The 26,465-nt window shown below is 39.2% G+C and overlaps 1 protein-coding gene across 9 annotated transcripts in view; it reads left to right on the forward strand.

Annotated features, from left to right (window-relative positions):
- Nucleotides 1-3,473: 3,473 nt before the first annotated feature.
- The window catches only part of LOC139952935 (uncharacterized), a 120,847-nt gene continuing 97,855 nt past the window's right edge, over nucleotides 3,474-26,465 (forward strand). For all 9 annotated transcript variants that reach the window (XM_071952262.1, XM_071952263.1, XM_071952264.1 and 6 more), the window contains exon 1: nucleotides 3,474-4,264. In XM_071952262.1, coding sequence (XP_071808363.1) covers nucleotides 3,838-4,264 — 427 coding nt within the window. In that variant the 5' untranslated portion in view covers nucleotides 3,474-3,837. The remainder of the gene's footprint in view (nucleotides 4,265-26,465) is intronic.

Here is a 26,465-nt window from a genome sequence, read left to right on the forward strand (position 1 = left end):
TTTGAGATTGGGTAGCCCCTGTGGAGAAGGTATTTCCAAAAAATTATGACTGACAATTAATCGAATAAATATAGACAGTCGTTCCATCATCTAGCGATGCTATAATAAATACCTTGATAAAAAAAAATGTTTGCAACATTACACGTCGCGTCGAAAATAAACCGCGAAAACTTTGAACTTCAATCACCTCTTTAAAGAATGTGAAACCAGCATTCCAAACCATTCACATAATTCCTTTTGCGAGGTGGGGGCACTTTCCATGCCCTTAGGTAAAATACTTCATGTTCGTCGTGGTGTGCTAAAACAAACTCTTCGTCAAACTTGTAAAAATTCCATCGTGGGCTCAACTCTGAAAAACCCAGCTTGTCACTAAATAAGTACAGTAACAGTCGTAAAGGTCGTGGGTTCGAATCCCACCTGAGTAATCATGCCTGTGAATTCTTTTACAGAGCTTGGGAATGCTTACACATGATGTAAGGCCGGGCAAAACTAAGTTATATTCTTCATCCATGATGCAAAATTAACAGTCTATTATACAAAGTTAAGCTCCTTTTATTAAGTCAAACCTGTCACTGAAACTAAAATAAGTGCATTTTAAAATTTAAGGTTGTGGGTTCTAATCCAACCGATTAATATGCCTTTGAATTCTTGTTCACAGAACTCTGGAAAGTACTGAGTGTTTGAACATACATCGTTGTAAGGGTAAAACCAAGTGATATTATTTATCCCCGATGTAATTATTTAAAGGGACATTACAGAATTGTTTTTTTTGCTAACAAAACAGTTGCTGGCAGTGTAAGCACTTTATGTAATCCACCATATACATAAACTGACAAACCTGTAGAAGTTCGAGATCGATCGGCCATCTGGGTCACGAGAGAATATTGAAAAACCGATTACAAGTTTCGATGCCTCGATGCCAGAATAAAAATTAATAAAACGCTCACTGAGCGATAAACTCCAAACGCGAATTAGATTATTTATTTCTTATCAATATGACATTTCAGACTGAAATATTTCAAGGGATGTTTTCAACTATCATCATCATTAGACCGTGTAAGTTTTATGTAAATCTGTGATCTTCACGATTTTTGTTTCTTACCAATTCTGTAACGTTCCTTTAACATCTGTTACAGTAAATATTTTTTAATATAATTATTGTTTGAACAAGATTAACTAGAGCGAGATTTGAACCTACGACCTATATACCCCCTAGTTGTCGGTCTTCTTAATTGTGTTAATATCTTTGTTCAGATACACCCCGATTATTTCAACAACCCTATGTTCAGACAACATTTTGTACTAATCCTCTTTTTAAAACATTGGCTTTTCTGAACTGGGATGTCGGAATAATATGAACATCCGTGCATCCATTGTTGTTTTTTCTTACAACTATAATTATTACATGATCAAAAGTTGTGTCTCGTTCAAGAGTCAATCTGAAACATTGAACTTTTAATACTCAAAGTCCTTGTCCCCGACGTAAAAACATTTTGTAGGAAATGATCCATCCATCTGCCCACTCCAATCGACCCTTCTGGTGAAATTTAATATTTGTGCTCAACCAGATAATTAGCTCATTCCTAATCATGACTAATTAACACCATTGTTATCCGTGTGTAAACAGGACATACCACGGGAAGAAAACAGTAAACAAAAGTAGTCGATATGGCGGGATTATCAATGCGTGGGTGAGGCGGATATGTTCTTTCGTACTTTAAACATGGAGGTCTATGCTTTAAAACCATGATGCACTTTCGGTACAGAAAAAAAAAAAGTTCACAGATTTACAGGGTTTACAGAAGGTAATGGTGAAAGACTTCTCTTGAAATATTACTTCATGAAATGCTTTACTTTTTGAGAAAACATTAAAACAATATCAATTCTCGATAGCGAGAATTACGGATTTATTTTTAACACATGATGACACGGCGAAACGTGCGGAAACAAGAGTGGGTTTCCCGTTATTTTCTCCCGACTCCGATGACCAGTTGAGCCTAAATTTTCACAGGTTTGTTATTTTGTGATACACGAAGTGTGGGACTTGGACAATACTGTTTACCGAAAGTGTATAATGGCTTTAAAAGATATTAGGAATATCAGATAAAACGAACCTGGTTGGAGAGAACGTAAAATATTTGTAGGTTATTTTTGTCAACCTTTTTACCGTTATTTAAACTGTTCCTCGTTACTGATTATGTTGACTATTTGTTATTTAAAAACTTGACAATTGTTTAAACAACAACAAAAATGGTATTTTTTCTTTCTTTATTATCTTGCAACTTCAACGACCAATTGAGCTCAAATTTTCACAGGTTTGTTATTTTGTGCATATGTTGAGATACACCAAGTGAGAAGACTGGTCTTTGATAATTACCAATAGTGTCCAGTGTCTTGAAAAACAAACCTGAAAAACAGTATAATTTAAGTTTCTCTGTCTATTTTCTGGTCATACTAGAAACATTTCACACCTTGCATTCGTGACTGTCATCAAAATCACTTTAAATCTGTTAAGTAGTAGCCACATGTTTCCGCCAAGATTAAAAAAGTGTCCCTATAAAATATTTGCATTTAGCCGACAAAGTTATTATCACCCACCAAACAAAGGTTTGTCGATTGAGTCCATATATAGCCATCACAAAGGCTAACGACACCGTTAGACAGTGTTTATTTACACAAAGTGGTGCATGCCTTCCTCAACGGACTACCCCCAAAACAGAGCCGTTGAAATGTAGCATACACCACTTCCGTTTTCTCCGAGTTATTTTGATCGTGAAAATGTGCCGAATTTGCGGTTTGAAGGAAGTTGTCAAAAATGTTGTGGGACGTTCTGTTCCTTCATTAGGCTTCTCAAAAATGAAACCGTTTTACAAAAGTCTAGGGGGGAGGCCCATCAGTGTGTGTGTGGGTAGATAACTGTGCTTGTAATAATGATCGCTCGATCGATACATAGGATTACATAGTCGATCTTTTTGAACCTCTTTCTCCACACCTAACGTGACTAAGCAAGTCGATAAAGTTTGCACTGAAGTGTGTTTACACGCGGTGTAACAACAAGTTACTACAACTATGTACAAAACGGATTAGGGGCACACAATAATGTCGGCCGGTTAACACAAAAGAACTTTCGAAACTCTAATGAAGGATGGGATCAATCATTTACGAATGGGGGTGGTTGCTAATAAACACACCATCAAAATACAATCTTAACCATTTTATAGAAACGGTCAAGTCGCCGTGTAGTCGAGTGCTGGTTTTATACTGTGATATACATCATAGCTGAAATGACTTATCGTGATGATATGAAACATTTATTTGTTTGAAATATTAACGAGTAATAATCTCCAACCCGTAGAAAAGAAATAAAACCCGACCAAAATCTCAGCAGAAGTTCCTATTGCGCAAGCGTGGTATGTAAGGCGTGACGTCACAGGCGACTGCACTTCCGGGTGGTGTAGTGTGGTTTGCAGGGGGGAGTTTCCCAAAGTGTGGCCAAGTTCTCCGATAAACACGTCCATGTCATAAGCCGGTTGGCCCAAACCACTTGCTTCATTCTTGACAGTCGAGTTCGCAGGACGAGTCACATACTACAGGAGCTGATCAGAACGTCAACAGCGCCCCTCAGCGGAGAGAACAGTTGCAATATTGTGCAGGCCACACGACGAGGTCGTGCACCACTACTACACGAGAGCATCAGTTGTGCAACACACGCACACAGCAACAGCACGCGAGAGCAGAGATTCACGCCATTGCAGAAGGAACATAAACTAGACGTTTTTAACTCACGAAAGCCATCGTTTTTATCTCACCACGAAGAAGTCACACTCAGTTCCCACAATGGATGTCACAAGAAAATTCCCCGTCAGAACGTTTTCAAGAGTCGGTTTAGCTTTTGTTTTACTGTGCAGCATCATCAGTTTATGCAATGCCTGCCAACCGACAGATGTAGAAATTACTGAGGCCCGATTTTACCGGGCGTCAAATGTTATCATTGCGGGTGTTTCGTCGTCAACGCCGGGAGAGAACGAACTACGGATGAGAGTTGGGAGAGTTCTGAAAGGAGATGTGGACGAAACAGAAATCAACATAACAGGGTTTGGAACTGTGGAGCCTTGTTTTTGGGAAACTACGGATTTATTGGAAAGTAATGATTATATTTTGTTTCTTGGGGAAAGGAGAGAGGATGGTTTGTACTCAATCGTGGCTAATCCAGTCGAGTCGACAGACAAGGAAAGGAAAGTCATTCGCAAGTTCGTTAAAGAGGGTAAGTCGAAAATTTACAAATAATTCCTCTGATTCTGAATTTTTATTTCTCAGCAGCTAATAAATAGGTCTTTCAGTTTTGTTTGGTTGGAGTGACGTTCAATTAATAATATTCAAAATTGTTTTGTTGTGTTATTATTGTTTTTTTTTATAATGAGCAACATTCTTTGAAAAGTAGGCAATAAATTAAATGGAGTTGAACTTCACTAAAGAGACAGCTAGGAGTTTGGAAAACTGTAACTGAAAACAACTCGGAATTTGCCTCTGACTTATAATTAATTATGCAACCGACTTAATTTACAAAGAAGGAATTCGCGAGACAACATCAGACCCCCATGATTTTGCACAAAAAACAAAACTCAGCCGAAAAAAAATCATGATGAAAGCCCCTTTTCATTTCCCGGTAAAAAAAAACCTCGTTTGCATCATGCCAAACCAAATCAAATCATTTTTATCTCTAAGAGGAAACGTACATAAAAAATACATCCACAAGAAATCACTCACATACGTCGTACAGTCCAAAAACTAAATTGTGTTACCCATTACAATACGTTCAAGGTTTTATTCCATGATACTTGTTTTTTTTTCTTTTTTGAAAGTAAACCACACTGGTGGCCTTCATTCCTACTGGAGTAAACTAGCATTAGACCTCAACTGAATAGGTGAAATTTGTGGAAAAACGTAGGAAAGTTGTTATTTACAAAGACAAGTCAATAGTGCAGTTATGACAAAAGATTTGAGAGTCCAAAGGTCTACTGTGGGAAAGCCTTTTGACATGCTGCCGTAGTAGTACGTGAATCTAGTGTCACATGCAAACATTACACGTAAGGAATGGCGTTTAATGAATGTGTGTTCTCTGTTGTAAGGAATGCTGATTATTCCACTGATTGCATTGCATAACATTCCATTGTAACTGTTTACGAGAGCAAGGTTATACCCTTTCAATACTTTATGAGTACCATCAAAGGAACCCGCACTCAAACTGTTCACCTCCTTAAAACACACATTCGATAAAGATTAATGTAAAGTACATTATTTGAGTTGTGCCGTTACAACGATGTGTATTTATCACTGTGTACTTTTTCGAGTCCTGTACAAAATGGAAAAACATAGTAATAATAAATCACAGGCCTATTACTCGAGTGGTATTCGAACCCACGACCTTAGACCACCGAGCCAGCCAGCTAGAGGCAGCTCTAAAAATGCATTAGCAGCGGGTATGCAAAGATTGTAAAGATGCCAATTTTTCACCAGAGATGGGCATTATTTGTGTACACAAGAGATGGAAAATTAACATCTAGGCCTATCACATTTTTTAAGACTCGGTGTTTTTTTCCTATTTCTTTTATAATACATAATTTACAGGACGTGTATTTAACTATTATTCAGGAAATATTACTCATAAAAACTGGTAAAATTGGGAACATGTTTTTCTAATGATGGCTGGAGGTTCAGGTGGAGTTTAATATCCCCCCCATTTTCCTGTTAAAATTTGGGATAGACTGGGTATTAAAAAAAAAAACGAGAATCTTTACTGGTTGAAAATACTGCTACTCTTGTAGATGATATTGAACGTGAACTATATGAAAAGGGGCTTCTGATAAATTGTACTAAAAGCTTAATTCCAACGAATTGTTTTATTATAAATAGATATTATTTGTACTTAAATGTGACAGATATAAATGTGGTTGTTGCGAGTTGTGCCTGTGATTTTTGCGCGTAATTCGGCAATATTGTTTTACATAAAATAATAGACTTGTGTCAAACCAGTGCATATTCCAACTACGTATAATAAATTTATTCTTAGAAATAGTTTTTACTGTGGACAAACGTATACAAATCTGTAACCCACCCTGCCCTGAGGCGAATTTAACACACTTTATGAAGTCATAAACACCCGTTATTTCATCATGTAAATTATGCCTGGCATTTTGTTGCAGCGATTCGTTAACACTCACTACAGGGATGAGGTCGTTCAGTCTTTTGGCTGAATTCAGTCTTTTTATGTCGGCCTGGTGAAGAAAATCAGACAATATTTGTTTCCACAAATAAAGAAATTCTGCTCATTTGTCTACTTCTCTAGTGCTTTGGATACTGTTTCCAAAAGCTCCTTGGAATCTATAACCCCAGGGGTTACCAAACAGTAGAAATGCCAACATTTCAACATACCTTTGAATTTGTATCCAAGTTTCAGACTTTTTCGTTAGTAATGACTCTCACCCCTGTCACTACAAAACCAGACACAAATAGAAAGTTACGTAGGAATGACAAGGCCTAACTATTCAATTCAATCGATAGCATTCCAAAAGTTGTCTAAAAATGTTCCCAAGGATCGTGTTATTGTTGCCCTCCCTAAAATTAACATGTCAATGGTCTTACTGACTCCCGTGTACAAACAGATAGCCTCCACTTCCAGTCAACTATTCCACCAGTGAATCACACTACATGTTACTGAAGAACATTTTTTTGATCCCCAAAAAAATGTTGGGAAATGTCCCTTGAGGTTGAACCGCTGAAGTACATCCCCGTAATTGTTTGTTTTATAAACAAATTGATGATTTCCCAGTTGTAAATTTTTCTGAAAGTTGGTTCCCATCTGGTTGGTGGACCTTGAACGGTGGTTAGAAAAGCCATACACGTCTAGACCCTGTGTTTTGAGTTCCATATGGGAACTAAATTATAATGAACTTGTACAGAAGTCTCTTTACGTTTGTTAATAATACAACCATTCAATGATTGATTAGGGAGTTTACGATAGACGAACAGTGGTGGGGAACTCGTCTGAACTATCAATTATAATTTCTATCAGGTTAAATTTGCTTTATCGTTTTTAAGTGACACATGTTGTGATGTTATAGTTTAGGACATAATCTTGCCTACTTCAAGTGGTGGTAGGATTAAATACACGGTTTAACTCGAGTTCGGTTTGAATTTTTGTTGTCGGTGAATTGGTCGAGGGTTCACAGCATTCTGCCTAATTATTCCGTTAAAATGTTACTTAGTTGCGTTTGGACAATTTACTTAATGGCAAACGTCAAGGCAGTTTACACTTTAATACATACATGTAGTGAGTTTTTGAGCAGGTGATAAAGGTTTACATGTAATGAAGCCTGCTTTTGGGGGGCAGGGAAAGAGCATTATTCTGGTTTGATTAATGATGTTGGGTTGTTATTTTGACGATAGTATTACAAATGTACAAATCAATAAGCAACATGTCTTTTGCTCCTGTGCTGATCCGGTGATCGTATCTAACACGCTTCCGCGTAGTGCTGCCTCTTTGCCCTGGGCTTGTTTATAATTGGGGAGCGTGTGGTCGGGAATTCTGATCGTCTCGCCTCTTTCTAATAAAACACCCCACGTCAGATTTTATTTTGCCCGGCTTAATTATTTGTTCGTTTACCATAATTTCTCGTGAAGTAAATAGGATTACGGTGGTATAGGGGATTCCCAGACATAATATCATCACTTTTCTGCCGACCGTGCAGGTTGTAAAAAAAACCTTGTACTAACGGCTCGATCGGAGTCTAAAATGTTCTCGTGCGGTTGGCTTTAACTGTTTCCCCAAATTCTATTTTGAAGTCTTGAAGAATGTGACACAGAGAGCTGGGGGGGGGGGGGTGTCAATGTTTTGGTCCGGCGGGAACCAGGGGATTTGCACGTGTACCTGGAAAAGACTAAAGTGTTATAACTGTTCACTAACGGCTGTGGTTGATGTGATTTTAATTTGGAAACAAGTTCATCAGACTGCCTTTGAATCAAAAGTTGGTGTAGTAATGAAACAGTGTAAATTTAATAAGTTTATCAAGACGCAATGTACGTTTGGTAAATGTTAAAAAAAAATTGTTTTTGCCATTATCATACAAAGTCAGAAAACTTTCTGAGATTAAAAAAAAAACTTTAACCCATGGTTGGAAGAGTTTAATTAAAGACCCTTTTATACTTATTTCAAATTCTTACATCATTATTTTTCTCCGAGTAGAATAAAGCTGTTGCCTTTAATTCGTCTTGTCAACACAGCTTATATAAGCGATCATCAAATATTGCAACGCAGGGGTTATTTAAAGGCATTGACTAGACACTTTCTGTAATTGTCAAAGACCAGTATTCTCACTTGGTGTATCCCAACATATGCGTAAAACAACTAACCTGTGAAAATTTGGGCTCAATTGGTTAACGAATTTGCAAGAGAATAATGAAAGAAAAAACACCCTTGTTGCATAATTCGGTGTGATTTACGATGCATTATAAAAGGCTTCAGCTATAATTTGAAGTATTCTATTATTTGAGTGGGAAATTACCTCTTTCTCAAACACTACGTTATTTCAGAGGGAGCCGTTCTCACAACAGCTCTTCATTGCTCGCTATCAAGTAGCTTTAACGATATAAAGAATTTTTGAGTAATTACCAATAGTGACCAGTACCTTTAAAGCACAAGGCACCCATTTAGGTTGGGTGGTACACACGTACAACTAGGTACAACCTCGTATTACTCATGTCCTTGATCGGAATGCAGATAAACCCTGTTTGACAATCCCCCCTTCCTTTCCCTTTTACCTGTGTCCCGGCTTATCAAGCCCATAGCCCAATAGATCCGGATCCAAATGTTCCTGGTTTCTGGGACGAGGAAAGCCGGTTTGGGATCATGTGAGCGGGGAATTATAAAAACGGTTTCACTTTCAATTCTCCCCTATAATTCGGAACAGTTCTTTTGAATTTGTGTAAATTGTTGTTGAAGCTAAGGGACTTTCTTTATAGTCTGTTTTTTTTTGTGTGGAAAATCTGCTTAATTGTACTTTAATGACACGTCTTGGCCGATGAAGCTTGTCTAATGTCCATGTTGACGCCGGTATTTGAATGACGTTTGTGGCCCGAGGGGAAAGAATAAATGGATTTTTTAAATTCTAGATGCCAAATTAACTGCATTTATAAACAAGATCTTAACAAAGATCTACACCAAGGTTTCTATTCTGATGGGATACAAAGCTGAAAGAAAAAGAAAAAAAATTATGACGTGTGTAGCTTAAATCGTTGTGACGTTTTTAATAACTAAAAATACAACCCATTCATCTGTCAAGATTTATTAGCGAGGAATTTAGGATTGGGGAAGAAATTACAACTGCATACCAAGAATCAAGGGCGTGAGCTGAAAGAGGTGTTAAGAAAGACTTCTTGTCATGGGATTTGTTGACATAATTTTACCATTTCTACGCAGTTGTTTTTCTCAAAACACTGACAGTTGGGACAAACTCATGGTACAAATTTGCAAGATAAATCAAAATAAAATCTGCTAAAACATAGCTACCGGGCAATGTCGGTGGCCTAGTTGGTCAGGCATCTGCTCTGGAAATGCAAAGGTCGTGGGTTCGAATCCCACCCGAGTAGTATGTCTGTAATTTGTTTTCACAGAACTTGGGAAAGTACCGAGTATGAATTGCAGTGCTAACACACATCGGTGTATGGGTAAAACTAAAACCAATAATGGTACAAGCAGTTAAGGCGACATTTTATCCCTATGCGGGGAGGGGAGGAGGGGGGGGGGGGGTGTGAAGCTGTAAGAAATTAGTCCGAAGTTTTAGATATCAGTAGAGACACTTGTGGGGGTGTGCATCGCGATTTGAGAGGGTAACTTCACTGGGTTGTGAGGGGAAGATAAGCACATGATCTTCCTGTTCGGATTAGGACGGTTGGTCCTTACGGTATAGTAGTTTGAAGTTCCGTGTAAAGTTCCTGTGCTGGGGCCAATTTCAAAGATGGTAAGCAGAAAATACTGCTTAGCAAACTTCTTTGCTAGGCAAAAAAAAGAGAACAAAATGAGTTGGGCACCAGTTGCATCAATGTAAACCCTATGGAATTTTGGGTGGTAACCACTTGTTAAGCAAGATTTGTTTGTGCTTAGTAATAACTTATGCTTGCAGGAAGTTGCAGGCTTTATGAAATTTTCCCCTGGTGGTGACTGGGGTTGTTCTTGCCGTGTGGAGGCGCTCGGGGACGGCTGGTGATGCTGGAGGGCAACAGGGGACGGGGATGATAATGTTTTGCCCGAAATCGGTTATTAGAAGTGTTTTGTTTTTGTTTGCTTGCCACGGGGATTTTTTTTTTTACAGGAAAGTCCTTGAGAATGTCAAAATTTCTTAACTCGTTGTGTGGTTGTGTGCAGTGTGTGACTCCTTCTATCACATTAGAGGCAGTGTGTTGTTCTTGTCATTATTCTGAGATTGCGTTTAGGGTAGTGGTTTTTTTCGGGGGGGGGGGTACTCAAAGCCCACCTCTAACCCCCAAATCCGTGGAATCTCAACTGTGCCCCCCTCCCAGATATGTGGGGTCAGCACTTCTAACAAGAAAGATTATACAGAAAAGGGGTATGGGAAACATAGCTGTCCTTACTCTGTGGTATGGGGAAACCGTAGAGCAAGGGGAAACGAATGGGGAAAGCTCACAATATTGCTCTTACTATCTGATCAATTTCTGCTGGTATGGACGTGTCCTGTGGAGGATTTCTATTGGTTGTATCGAATGCATGGGTTTCTAAACAATTGTTATGGTCAGCATTAACAAATTATGATTTTAAAATCGTCAAACATGGTTTAACCTGATGGATATCACCATTATAACATTTAAACATGTCCACATGCCACAATGTCAATTATTACCTACTTTGTATGACAAGTTCATCACTATATAGGGTTTAGGGATACCATGCCTTGTGCGATGGGGGCATTCTGAAACGAGTTCTTATTCAATGCCAAGCTGTTTGTCCTCAGCTGCAGTTTCTCCGCGTGTGTGTTGCATATGGGCTCGAGGGTATTGCATATACTCATGGGCTCGAGGTTTGCTCCAGGGATGTTGTTATTTTGACAGGTACACGGTGTATGTTTATGGAGTCTAGTAGTGTTAGGTGAACTATGCGTGAAATATACTGGCGTACGTTATTAGCATCCACCAGCTGTGTGTTTACTATATATGAAGCAAGATCGCTGGATCAACTGTGATCTAGAGGACTGGGAGTGTAAAACACCGAAGAACATTATTTGTGCCAACTTAGAGAATTTAATTTATTATGTAATGTTGAATGTAGACAATCTCAATTCAGGTTGAAAATTATTTGTCAACTCTACACCAATGTGTGAGATAATCTATAGGATTGTATGACACAGACATGATATTCTTCCTACTCAAGTCTGATTTCCGATTTGTTACACTTGTGAAAATCGGGAAGTTTGTGATAAAATAGCCCGAAAAGTCTATTATAGAGCCTATCTATTATGTGTACATAGTGACGTCAGCTGTTATACTCAATCAAATGTTCCTACTTGTTTTCCCAAGGACCAAAAATCATGGATGCAAGATGACAATTTAAAGGAAACTAAGGTGTTAATTGAAATATTAAATGAACAGACCATTTGATAAATAATTATGCGTACTGTGTTACGTTGTAGTAGTACATGTACCAATGACATCAAAAAGTCAATGCCCCCAATGTTAAAACAGTAGTATGTTTTATTGAAATCAAAGGTTCCTATAGTTGGTTAATAAATGGTCTAATTATAGCACTCAACACTGGCATCTTATGATTGATGGCAGGAAGGTATAGGAAGGGGGGCAATTGGGGGGAAGTGGGCAAGGATGGGGTATTAATCAAGACAATAATCTTAGCAGGTATAGATAAGGTCAAAGGTGTATTTACCTTGGGGGGGGGGGGGCTGGGTATTAAAGGGTAGCTGCCCCCCCCCCCTCCTCGGAAATAGGTACCCGCAGTAATCGGGTCTCCTTCCCGTTAATTGTGGAGGTGGTTAAAAAAACCGCTGTTTGCTGTTTCACTGAACACTCAGAAGCCATTACCTGTCAAAGTATACGGCATTAATAAGTCAGTAGAAGGGATGGGCTTCACAATCCTGGCCCATGCTCATTTTCTGCGTAGGAGCATGTCAGGAACAATTAGAAATAAGAAAAATGTTCCTTCATGGTTATACAAACGCTATTTTCAGGCTCAGAATTTCATCTCTGAGAGGGCAAAGTTTTTTTTTTTTCATTTTGCAAAGGGCACTTCCATTGGACAATTTTAAAGTCTGTGATGGGAAACTTTTGAAGGGGCACCTAGGCTAAGACTAGGGGCAACAGAGTGGCAATTGCCTCCGTGGCCTTCATTCTATAGTAATAGTTTTTGTACTGGGAATTTTGAAATCGCTGGGAGATGGTTTGTGAGGCAGTCCCTTCATTTATAGGTAACCCCCCTTCCCAGATCCTGATTAGAAATCCGATCCGGACCGAGGAACTTAATAGTTTGACGAACGAGGCAAGGAGAGCTTGGGTGACAGTAACGTTTACATGGAGATATATCACTAATTGATGGGACGCGATGTCAAGTGTTGTCCCGTGCTACTAGCAGCTTGTTTGCTCTGATTGATGTCGAACGGGAACATCAACCCATCTTGAGATATTTGATCTCGTATCTCATTTGATCTCGTATCTCGTGGGTTGTTTAGGTCTCTTTAAAATCTTGAAGTATAAACACGCCTCCTGAGACTGCGAATCTGGATTAGTAGAACGAGAGTGTTTTAAAGGCCGTGGACACTATTGGTAATTACTCAAAATGATTGTTAGCATAAAAACTAACTTCTTGGTACAACAAGCAGTGGAGAGCTGTAAAATAATATTGAGTATGATTTCGAGACCTCAGAATTAGATTTCGAGGTCTCGAAATCAAGAATCTGAAAGCACACAACTTGTGCGATAAGGGCTTTAGATGCAAAACGTAAGATGGAGACCGATCTATAAAGCATAATCTAGCATACATTTTGAAAGAGTGTTTGCATAAATCTGTTTAAGAAAATCTGATACCCCAATCCAAGCATGCTGTGCTGTCTTAAAGAGGGTCAATCTGTATTTAGAACACCCGTATGTAAATTAGGTTCGTAGTCTTATTCTCTCTTATAAGACTAATTTTAGATGCTGGGCCCCACGACTATGAGTAAACGTCTTGCTGTTAACACCTCGGTTTCCTTCAGATTCTTGGAGCAGGCCGGAGGAATCTGTTTCACGTCTTATTGTAGAAGGTTGTCTTTTGGGCTAACGTGCATCTCGGAGTGCTCTACACATGCATGTCTCTGCTAAGTAAAAATAGGCTGTGGAATGCCGAGAACCAGTGACAAACCCTCGACATGTTACATGGCACTTTGGTTGGTAACCTGTTTCTGCTTAGCAAGATTTTCCTGTGCTTACCACCTTTGTGGAGTTGGGACTCGAGAAAAGCATTTTGTGTTATAGCAATGAGGAGAATCACCAAAAACACATTTTGATTTTTGTGTGTGCGACTTAAGTGAGATTTTGCCAGCGACGAACAATACATTTTTGACTTGTATTGACTCTGAAGTCAACAAGGCTCTTGATTTATGTAGGCCAAGGTCTCTGTATAATTATCATAAAAAGTCAGAGAGAACAACAAAATCATATTTGACTTGTCGTACTTGAACCACGGATGCATGCTTGGTACCGAGCGACCAAGTTGTCATTATTTGCAATCTAGGCCGATATTGGACTTGAAATTGTTAGTTTACTGTCTGCGTCGCTTCCTTCGACAAATAGACAAAAACTGCAAAGCTGGTGTTTTTCTTCCGCCTGTGCTGCTGCTACCTGACAACGGGGTCTCAACTCCCCTTTAATAGTTCACTGGAGACAACTCGACATTGAAACCCAAAGGTCCCGCGAAATTCCTTATTTGTCCACAAGTCTCGATTTTGAAGAAAGTTGCATTCCAACAGTTGTCTTCGAAATTGAAATGCAATGAATGAAAAAATGCAGTCTGCGGTGGTTGTTAATCACAAGCTGTCGGAAGCAGTGCGGACATTTTATGAATCACCGAAATAGACCACAAAACTACAGGGGACAGGTGTGCTTTTAAGACCCCATTGGGTTTTTGGACAAATAAGGGACAAATATCAATTTTCTTTCGTTGTGTGTGTGTTGGGGGCGGGGGGGGGGGGCTGAGGTGGGAAAAATGTAATAATTTCGTCTTGTGGTTTTGTTTTGATGATGTTTTGGTATGCAACCCTTTTTGCGGCTTTGGGGTTGAATTTGAACACTGGCTTGAGTTTGCTTTTTGGTGTTGGTTTATTGGGTACTTAGATTTGATTATAAGGCTGTACTGGTATGTGAGGAATGTTGGCTGCGTGCGGGACACGATTATCACCTATTGCTCCACTTCACGAGTGAACCAAGCAAACTTTCGGTTACCAAAAGTGTTTATCTTGCGGCCACTACAGCTTGGAGGTATAATGTTGCGGGTCCTTATCAGTTGTAAAGAGCTTCGATTCAGCAAGCGCAAAGAACACATTCCTAAAATTGTTCCATGTTTCGAGCGCGGGGGAAAATATTTTCACTAAATTTGTTCTGGATGATGGGAGATATCACATTTTTATGATTTCCATTGAGGGTTATTGCGGTCAGACAGAATGTGACAAGAGTATCGTCCTTTATAGACCGTCAAAATTTCTAGATTGTGTGACAGTTTTTTGCATCGAACCTGAACGCGATTTCAGGGTGTGTTTACACGTAGTCATGCAAATTGTTTCTTCTTGGCACATTATTGTTGTACATTATCGGTGAAGGGTGTGTGCTAGTATTTGATAACAGTGTACTAGATTAGAGAACATAAGCATTGGTTACGAAAAAAGTGACCCTGTACATTCCAACTGCTCTCTGGCAGGCAAGATACTACATATAATGGGAAGTTTTGACTTTTTAAATGATAGTTTCCATGTAAATGTAGGGGTCTGGTTTTACACATCTTTTGATGACAGTTTTTATACTTTTGTTTTAACCTTGACAGCCCATGTACAACTTGTAACTATTTTGTATGTCTAAAGATATAAAACAAAATAAATAAATAAATAAATAAAAAATAACAACAAGTTTTGAGATGTGTCCCCTTTGCTTCATATAGAAAGTTTATAAAAAGCGGATGTGGTTCAATCTAAAAAAAAATAAAAAATAAATAAAAAATTGGTTTCCTTCACTGAGTTGTGCCTTCATGAAGTCCATGCTTTGTTGCTCTTTTGTGAATATTTTGACGTCACAGGTTTTTTGGGGGGTCAATTACAGACGTCATAACCCAGATCATTGTTATATTTGCTTGTAACTGAAGGGTTAACTTTATTAGGGCGTTTGACAATCAAAGGGCGGCAAAAAAATACCCCTTTAGCAAATACCATAAATGAAACCACATCACAGCAAAGGTTCGGGTCTCAGTTGCACCATTTCCTCCATGGTTGCACCAAGCAGATTAAAAACCACAACAAACTTAGTACATCACAGGCCCGTATGCTTCGTTTTTGAAAGGGCAACGTCACCAAGGCATGTTTTTCTTATTAAAGGGCACCCTATGAGGAAATTGTAAACTGCTAGGAGCATTTTAAGGGCACCGAGGCATTGGTCAGGGGCATGGAGGCAATCGCCTTCGTTGCCTCTGTGATGTATCAACCCTGACATCAGATACAGTTCCCTAAAGTATTTTAGCTTCCCTGGGTCGACCCCGGTGTGTGGCGTTTTTTTTCTTTCTAGGACGAACGTGGGTTATTATCTGCACACGGTCGTCCTGGAAAAAAAACCCGCCACACACCGGGGTCGACCAAGGGAAGCTAAACGAAAGCACCCTTTTAGAAAGTATTTTCCCTGCTAAGGAGTTTTCACTTTCATCTTCGAGCACAAGCCCTCCTTCCTTCTTTTATCAAGAATACAATCATGAACAAAAGAGGAAGACCTTCCAAACCGGACATTCCGTAAATAGCACATCCCAAAATCTGAATGACAACCAAGGAATCCTAAAAATATAACTCACAATAGGTGAGGAATTCCTGGGGTCGATTTCACAAAGAGTTAATACTAGTCTGACATGTATCTGGAGTTATTCGTCCTATTTATTATGACTAGTCTTAACTCTACGACTAGTCCTAAGTTAGGACTACCTTTGTAAAATCGACCTTAGGGGATTGCCTTGTATAACTGTCGGCATGTTTAGGCTACGTGTGCGACAGAACAAGTTTTTACAAGTTGTTGAAAAGGTGTCCCGAAAATAAAACCCATAATGCCAAATCAAGTGTGGTGAAGCGTGACGCGAAGTGACATTTTGCAATAGCATATTATTGTCAATGATGTCACCACTATTGCTTTTAGGAAAACATTTCTCACAGATTCATTGAATGAAAGCAGACAGAACGTGTTTTTTTTCTTGAAATGAAAACAGGTATTTAAAGTATAACAAGTCGTTGGGATAGTGTAGACGGCGATTGTTCAATGCACTGTCCTGGAAAAAATAGGGGATTTTTTCGAAGTTTTTTTTGTAATCCCACTGGAATGTAAAGTGGATTAACTGCTTTGATATCTTTCTGTGGGTAATGTGTTTTGTTGTGCTGCAGGCGTCTGGCAGGCTTCATATGTGAGTTAAAGGTATATTAAAAATGATAATATGGAAACGGTACAAAATAGTTGCAGATTGTGTTGTGTTCACGTTTTGTGTGATCAATCATTTCATGAAATAAACAAACCTGTTTTCAGAATGTACAGTTTTCTCGAATATGACTGCATTTGTTAGGAAACTATTTCACAGGGGAAAACATGGTTCTAGTATGAATTTCATAATAAGTAAACTTTCAAACTGAAATTAAAACAAACGTGAACATTTATGTTTTTCATCCTTACCGATGCCTTATAATACATTGAAACAAAATTTGAGGGAGAAACGTGTTATAACTTGTATGTATATCTCTGAAATGTCACCCACAAATCGTTAAAATGTGTGTCCCGTGACAGTGAAACACAGAACTACCACTTTAAGGTCACTGCGCTAATTATCACCGTATCCTATCGCCCTCTCATGGCATCGACCAACCCGTTACTACGCGGCGTATAGACGCAGGGTGTTTGTACACCGTCTCTTCCATCAACCCACGGGAACCCATGGCTTGCCAATTAAAAAACCCGCCGGTCGATCCTCGTCTCAAGAAAATAAGAGACCAACGGTACAGAAAACCACTCACACCTCTGTGGGGAAAACACCCCCTTATAAAGGATGCTCAGTATTCAGAGAAGATACATCTTCTGATGATGGTTGGTTGAAGAAGAAGGTTTGCAGGAATTTAGGCTTTTAGTGCGAGAAAGCAGTTTTTCCTGGAGGGTAAATGATTGGGAGCTGGCCCGATTTAAAATAAAAACCATGAATGAATTTGGTTGTCTATGGGGCCTGTGTCAATCAGTGGTGGGGGAAAGGAATGATGTGAATGCGGGCAGGAAGCTTTTGCAACCCCGCCCCCCCCCCCCCAAATGTCAAGAAAATGACATACATCGCTGGAGGGAGCAAACCAATGTTAAACCACTCTAAAAATGCATGGCACGCCACAACACGACGATCTAATACAGCACTTTATTGCTTATCTACCCTTCCCATTTTTTTTTTGAAAACAACATCCACGTATCTTGAGAACTATCGGAATCTTCCAAGGGTAATTTTGAACGGGAGTTGGGGACAAATATGACGGCTTGCAAACCAGCTGTGTACAGCTAGCTCCTCCTAAGATTGTGATTGGAGATTGAAATTAAGTTGGATTTCCTTGCACATGACTGAACGCAAGGTCAATAAATAAGTCCTGTTGAAACATTGATTGAAGATTTCATGTTTGATTTATGTACAAATCATAGTTATTATTAAAGAAGTTGTATTTAAAGGGAAATTATACCTTTAGTTTTTTTTAATCGTTTGATTGTTTTAATCCTACATAAGTAATGTATACACGTGTGCGTTTTGTATAAATATTTTTGTACGAATCCTAATTTTAGATTTGCAGTCGTTTTGATGTGGAAGGAAATCTAGTGGGTGAGCAATTTCCGAGTTGCAAATCTAACCCAGACGAAACGAGAGCCCGTATAATTGACTAGAAAGAGAACAATTGTGGTTTCTTTGCTTTGACGGTAACACGCTACAGTGGCGGGGCAATTTGCTTCCGTTGGTTCGGACACAACGTTTGGTTTCAAATTTTTCTACCTGGGAAGTTTGCCATCCAGCTGTGTATAGGGTGACGAACCAAATCAGACGGTCCAACCGTATCGAGAACTTTGGGCTTAATTTCACAAAGATGTAAGCATAAAAACTTGCTGAGCACATTACAAAATGATGCTTAGCAGAACATATTTTAAAGGTTTCTGCTAAGCAAATATGAGCATGGTATCAGTCACAGATTGTACATGAAAATCTTTGGCTGGTAACCTTTTTTGGAAAGCATAGTGTTTGTGTGCTTAGCTCCTTTTTGTGCTTAAGCAGCTCTGTTAGATTTTGCGCTGCTTAGCAGAATTTTTTAAAGGTGTCTGCTAAGCAAACATAAACAGGATACCAGTTACAGATTGTGATATTCTTTGGCTGGTATTAACCTTATTCTGGTAAGCATAGTGTTTGTGTGCTTAGCTCCTTTTGTGCTTAAGCAGCTCTGTTAGATTTTGCGCTGCTTAGCAGAAAGGTTGTTAAAGGTTTCTGCTAAGCAAACATAAACAGGATACCAGTTACAGATTGTGATATTCTTTGGCTGGTATTAACCTTATTCTGTTGTGCTTAGCTGTTTTTGTGCTTTAGCAGCTCTGTGAAATTTTTCCCTGCTTCTAACATGGGGATAAACCCACCTTTATCCAAATCGTGGCTGATAGACAGATTTCGGAAATACAGGTGAAAGTTAAGGTACCTCTATGTTTGCATCCATCCTAATACCCAGGAGGTAACCCTTGGAAGGGTTGTTATGCCTAGTTGACATTCAAGATTGGATGGGATCCGTAGCATGGACATGACTCATTCATATATAGATGCTTCCTGGCACTGGGGTCCCACACCCAAGAAATCTGTACTTTTTCCTCGATCCAAATCTTGCAGAATCGATGGAAAAGGGGGCTCCCGGTGTGCCCCTGTAGATTTGCGAGATGAGCGGGGCGAATGCACTTTTTCAAAATGTCAACAGCAAAATGTCCCAATTCCTTCTGGTTTATCATTTTGGCCCTCTATAATGGCAATGATTTTAGCCCATTTTCTTTAAAACTATGCACATTTATTTCCCACCATCTTATTTATCTGCTGTTTTTATAGTGTGTGTTTTGTTTTCCCCTGATCACACTGAAAGATCCGCACGAATCAATGTTCAAACTTCAAACATTACCTACCAAATTTCCACGTGATTTTCAGGATAAGCAAACAACAGTATGTAACAAATAGAAATTCGGTTGGTTATCCTGTTTTTATCAAGGAAGAAACTTCATGCCAAGTAAATTTTTGTGCTTAGCCGCTCCATGGAATTGGGCCAAGATGTCGCCTATTAGTCCACCTCCTTGCTGAAGCACAGAGAAACAACTCACACATTAAAGGAGAGATTATTTTATCTGGGACAAGTATGAGGCGTTCAAACTAAGACGTCAATTTAAAGATCAGCTCATTCTCCTTGAAGAAGAGATGAACTCTCTCGAAGAGAGTGGTCAAGGTTGCCTTATCTTGTATCCTCTTATAACAGACTGACTTTGACTCATTGCTCTTTTTATTAGAAACAGAGGCGGGGCACAGTCTTGGGGGTTTTGGCGGGAAAAGTTCATCTGTCAACTTTATTGATGTGACACTTGTTGTGTGTTGTTTCACTTGTATTGTCAGTGATTCTGTCAGTTATTAAGACTAAGAGTACGGAAGAAAATGTTACATTGAATTGAATTGTTGTAGAAGATGAAATCATGGAGCAGGTTTGGGTATGGATAGATTGTGTATTGAGTTGAATTGGAGCGAAGATGCTCACTGGTAACCATGTCTGAAACTCGTATGTATCACTGGTAACCAACCATGCCTGAAACTCGTTATGTTATCGCTGGTAACCCTGTCTGAAACTCGTAATGTTATCACTGGTAACCATGCCAGATTCTGATCGACCCCGGGAACAGTTTCGGAGGGCATTTAGAATGTCGTGCACGCGTTTTACTTTGTTGGGGAAGGAGGAGGCTATGTGACTTTTAACCTCTTGGAATCACAAATAATGACTTCTGATAAAGACCCTTCAGAAAAAAAGTACATCCCCAGTCAATGTTTCTCTAAGATACCCACCGAAACAACATGAGCTCATATCCTTCTCAAAAGGCACCCTGAAGATATTTTGACACCTACTCTAGGCTCATAAGGGGGTTAGGGTGAGGGGGGGGGGGGGGGGGGGGCTTCATCACTCGACATCGGGCCCTGGATCCATGATCCAACATGATGTGAAATCCTTGTGTGCGGTTCTTTATAGGTGGATCTAAGCTCGTGACACAGTTTTGAGGTGTCCCTGGTGAGTTGGATGACGGCGAGAATGTCTACATCTGGGGGTGAACATCCTTCCGGTTGTTCTTCTTAAATGTCTACGAGATCTAGACATTCCAAGATGTTGAACTAAGATCTAGGCTTTTCGATTCATTTCTCTTTGAAGCAGATTGATAGTTCACTTTCGAATAAGTCTCGTATAAAATTATGATTGCTGGGCATTGTCCACACTAGAGAGAACAGAGCTATAACTTTGTTTTGTTTTTAGAAAAGTATCCGTATCTTGTCGGTGGTCTAACAAGAATTGTCGATTGCCTGACGTGTCGCTCCCAATATTTTTCAAAAGGTCATTGGTCCATACCGCAGAGACTTATTTACCTGGGGAAGAGGGGAGTCGTATTGTGTTATCGTTCTGTAGTGATAAGAAAAGAAAAAAATGATCTGGAAAATGTTTTTGGGTTTAACTAAGCATGTCATCGCCCAACTCCTCCCCCTTCCCTCCTGCGGCCAACAAGAAACCACCTTCCCGTTTTATCATTATCATCTGATACGTCTCCGCTCCCAAGATTCCTTCTCCTTAAGATCTCTCCCCTCCTACCCCCCCACTCTCCTCCGGATAGCCACAGAGGTGTCAGAAGTTAACAAGATATGCCTAAGATAGCGACAAGCCCTTGGGACGCAAGGGGATTAACTCGTGGCTAAGATTAGAATCAAGTTTTAGATGGTCGAGTTTTTTTTTTTTTTTTTTTTTTTTTGAGTGGCTGTGTCCTGCAAGAGAGGGGAACGACCCAGACTGAAATCTCACTCAGACGGGTCCATCGATGGGGAGGAAGACTCAAGTGTGATATTTCCTCCGGAAGGATACTTTGTGTTTCTGTTTAGTTTTGAAGAGTGCAATAAATAGTACAGCAGGATTGAGTACAAACACTTCTTCCTTCGGATGAACATTTTCTTCGATAGACACAAATGCATTTCACTTATGTATTTCCAGCGCTATTATAAAGAAGACTAACCAAGACGTGTAGACGACTCAAGTGTAGATAGTCGTCTACAACTTCAAAGCTTTTCGTTTGATTAATCTTATTTCTTTAGTAACAATTAATAATTGGTTCTTATTCTTATATATGTAACTAAAGGCCACGTATATATACTTCTCAAGGCGCTTCGCAAAACATTATTATGCCTTTTCATAGGGCGTACTTTAAGACTATATTCCTCAAACTTTCTCAACTCCCTTTGGGGAGCATACAACCCAAGCTGCTTAAAGGCAGTGGACACTATTGGTAATTGTCAAAGACTAGCCTTCACAGTTGGTGTATCTCAACATATGCATAAAATAACAAACATGTAACAATTTGAGCTCAATTCGGTCTTCGAACTTGCGAGATAATAATGAAAGAAAAAAACACCAATGTCACCCGTATAGTTGTGTGCGTTTAGATGGTTGATTTCGAGACCTCAAGTTCTAAACTTGAGGTCTCGAAATCAAATTCGTGGAAAATTACTTCTTTCTCGAAAAATATGGCACTTCAGAGGGAGCCGTTTCTCACAATGTTGTATACCATCAGCCTCTCCCTATTACTCGTCACCATGAAAGGTTTTATGCTAACAATTATTTTGAGTTATTACCAATAGTGTCCACTGCCTTTAATACTATTCCTCAAACTTTCTCAACTCCCTTTGGGGAATACCACTAAGGGGTCAGTCTTATAAATAAAAGCACTGTCCCATGCATCCCAGGTCCCGTTTTTACACAAGGGTTAAGGGCAGCATTTATGGTTAAGTGTCTTGATCAAGGAAACATGTGTCATGACCGGGTATCGAACCCACGGATTCAAACTTGTGAGCCGCAGTCCAATGCATACAAACCGCTCGACCACCACAACACAACGTTTAAACATCCACAGTTTTTGTTTTTTTCGTGATGAAAACATTTTCATCCGGGAATCAGCAGATAAATTAAAAGTCCCGGGGAAACAAGAGCAATGGGTGGTCGAGGGTTTTGAGACCCACTGACCCCCAGACGTTCTCCCCGCTGCTGTACCTACGTCCGTCCGGCCTGGACCCCATTTTTACAAGTTTATGTCACGGCTAGTTGACCGCAAATTGGTAGCATCCTTCGTGATTTTTACTCTCGCCGACAATCGTGGGAGGATAGGTGGGTCAAACAGGATCTCCACAGGTCAAGCATAAAACTACATCAATCGACATCCTTAGCCCATCTCAAACTGAAAAGATGGAATAGATTGTTTAAACTCCCCTGAAAATCTGCAAGGTCACAAGGCAAAGTTTGATTTTTGGAACCGTTCGGTTGTTTTAAAAATGTAGATGTAGGCCTCATTATGCTTACATTTAACCAACCTGTGAAAAGTGGTCGCGTTTTTGAGATACCACCGAAAATTTTGAGCAAATTATGTCCATGAGAAACAATCGTTAGAGGAATGAAGAAAACAAAAATCACAGAAGCGTTACTATAGTAACGCGTCTCAAAATCAACACTGAATCGTCAACAAGCATGAAACCTTTAACAAACGATGCTTTACTTTCGTCTTTCTGGATGTGATTACGAATAGCTATTTATATATTTCTTACTCGGACCCTTCTTATTGTTGGCATTGTTTACATCTTAATATTTATTACATCCACCTTCTTGTACAAATATTTCCTTTAAACGAATATTTCATTATCACAAATTGTTGTTTTGGCCTAGCTCCTTTCTCTCGGGTCCTCGTGGAATGAAACTCACACCGACACAGAGTTTAACCCTTGTCGACGTGCATGCCATGCAAGCAAACCCTTATGAATTGAATCACATGTGTTCACTTAGAGAGTTCGCGTGAAAATAAAGAAGAAATATTTTGGAGTCGGTAGACTATAACTGACAAGCCATTTCCCATCGTGAGCAATGTCATCCATTATGCGGTTGCTCGAATCCAGGGGAATTATATTAAAACGGGGGAAGTGAACTGGTTTTTTAAATAACAACGACCTCAGCCACACTGTTAAAGGTGGCACATATTTTGTGAATTAGAATTTTAGAATTAAATTTTAGTAATTGTCAAAGACCAATGTCCCCACTTTGGTGTTCTCCCAACATATGCGTTATAAAATAACAAGCCTGTGAAAATTTGGTTTTCGTAGTTTAAGAAAATAATGAAAGATAAAACATCTTTGCATATATAGAATAATGTGTTTCAGATGCATGAGGAGGAGAAAGGCTTTATACCTGAAGCCTTTCTCGGGCATAAATCATTTGGGGGTAAAAGGTACCTCTTTCTCTAAACTACTGCAAAGGTAGTCGTGTCTCACGGTGTTTTACTCTCTTAATGTAGGCCTAAAGAGTGAACAACCACTCGTTTTGTCCGCCATACCACTCTTACAAAGAGCCATATGGCGGACAACTGTTTTATAAGAGTGAAAGACGGGTATTTTCAACTCGATTTAGAGTGAAGTTCGTTCAAATTTCATTCCAAAAAGTGATTCAGATTGACTTTCACTCTCAAAAGAACGAAAATGCCACTAAAGAGAGTAAAAGCACTCTCCAAGTTACCAGGTAACATGATATTTCATTAACTTGTAAAGTATAGTTACCAGTATCATACACTGCCTTTAACCTATTCCTAATATCCCGGTGATTTGTACTTTCGTATTTCCTTGTCTTCATTTTCTCTTGATATGTTGATGTTGCTCGATAATGAATGACACCTCTATTTGATTTGGAAACTTCAGACTGAACCGAAGCCTAGCTATACATAACGGTTAGTCTGTACATGTCGATGAGTAACCAACAAACACCGTGTGTACAAACACACACCCACACAACAATAACACCTTTACATAATCTATAAACAGCTTTTTATTACACAGGTGACTTGTGACAATAGACCTTTAAACGGCCACACCTCTATTGTGCCGCCATGTGCATTTTTGTGCCACCATGTGCCACTTGACTTAGATTGGATTAGACTGGGTTTCGTCTTCATAATGTACAAACATTGTTAAATTAAAGGCTGTGGACACGATTGGTAATTACTCAAAATAGTTATCAGCATGAAACCTCACTTGGTGACGAGTAACGGGGAGCTGGTGATAGTATAATACATTGTGAGAAATGGCTCCCTCTGAAGTAACGTAGTTTTCGAGAAAGAAGTAATTTTCCAAGAATTTTATTTCAAGACCTCAGATTTACAATTTGAGGTATCGAAATCAAGCATCTGAAAGCACACAACTTCGTGTGACACGGTGTCTTTCATTATTATCTCGCAACTTCGACGACCGATTGAGTTCAAATTTTCACAGGTTTGTTATTTTATGCATATGTTGAGATACACCAAGTGAGAAGACTGGTCTTTGGCAATTACCAATAGTGTCCAATGTCTTTGAAGGACACTACTGTTCTTACTAAAATATTTGTCAGCTACAAACACACTTGTTGGTAACGAGCAATGGAGAGCCGTTGATAGTAAAACATTGTGAGAAACGGCTCCCTCTGACGTAAACATAGTTTTTGAGAAAGATGTATTAATAGTTCTCACTCATATAATAACACATACTTCAGACTTGTTTTTTTCTGTTTTTTTGTTTCTTGCAACATCAATGACCAATTGAGCCAAAATATTGTATGCATATGGTGGGATACACCAAGTGAGATAACTGGTCTTTGACAATTACAAACGGTTGAAGTCGAATATTCTAGTGAGAAATTACCTCTTTAAAAAAAAAAAAAAAACTACGTTACTTCAGAGGGAGCCGTTTCTCTGTTTTATACTATCAACACCTCTCAGTCTCTATTGCTCGTTATTAAAGTAAGTTTTTATGCCAACAATTATTTTGAGTAATTACCAATAGTGTCCGGTGCCTTTAAGCCACACAATTCTGTACAAACCGACTGGTTTTCTTGAGCTGTCTTCATAATGTAAGAGAAACTACATTATTGTCTCCCCTTCGAATCTATTCGATCAATTGATCTTAACAGCATGCTTGTATATATACACACACGGACACCAAGACAGGTGGTTCAAACGTGCATACAAACATCCCCCCGGAATGAACGCATTGTCTCAGGTGGGGGCTATCCAAGTTTGTTTGGTTTAGTATTCTGACGCTGACATCCCATGCTAGGCTCTTTGCTCTGTTTAATATTGGAAACAATTTGGAGTATGAATCTGTAGCTCTGTGTTTTATAACAGATGGTTTTAATATTCAGTTACATGTTTTAGTTTGTGGCGGTTAGACTCGATATGTGTGATGTTTTTATTATCATCATACATTTCTGAGAATGAAACCGGGTATGTCTCATTAGTGAACTTAATCATTATAGCTCGCAAGCCTGAGGAAATCTGTAAACAACCGTGCTTGCTATGTTGAAATCCCTACTCATCCATTATAACATCGTTCTTGGCACTGCCAATCGTAGTACACGGGACCTATACGGCTCCTTAAAGACACTGAACACTATTGGTCATTGTCAAATACCAGTCTTCTCACTTGGTGTATCTTAACATATGCATAAAATAACAAACCTGTGAAAATTTGAGCTTAATTGGTTGTCGAGTTTCGAGATAATAATGAAACGAAAAACACCATTGTCACACGAAGTTGTGTGCTTTCAGATGCTTGATTTCGCGACCTCAAATTTTAAATACTTTTAATCAAATTCGCGGAAAAATACCTCTTTCTCAAAAACTTCAGAGGGAGCCGTTTCTCACAATGTTTTATACTATCAACACCTCCCCATTACTAGTTACCAAGTAAAGGTTTTATGCTATTAACTATTTTGAATAATAATACCAATAGTGTCCACTGCCTTTAATCAAAAACACAGAGCAATTATGGTATAGTACGTGCTCAACTTACAAGTGACATGACCGGGACTCGAACCCACACTCTGCCGATCAGACTC

Source organism: Asterias amurensis, chromosome 21, assembly GCF_032118995.1.
Source record: "Asterias amurensis chromosome 21, ASM3211899v1".
NCBI classification, from domain to species: domain Eukaryota; kingdom Metazoa; phylum Echinodermata; class Asteroidea; order Forcipulatida; family Asteriidae; genus Asterias; species Asterias amurensis.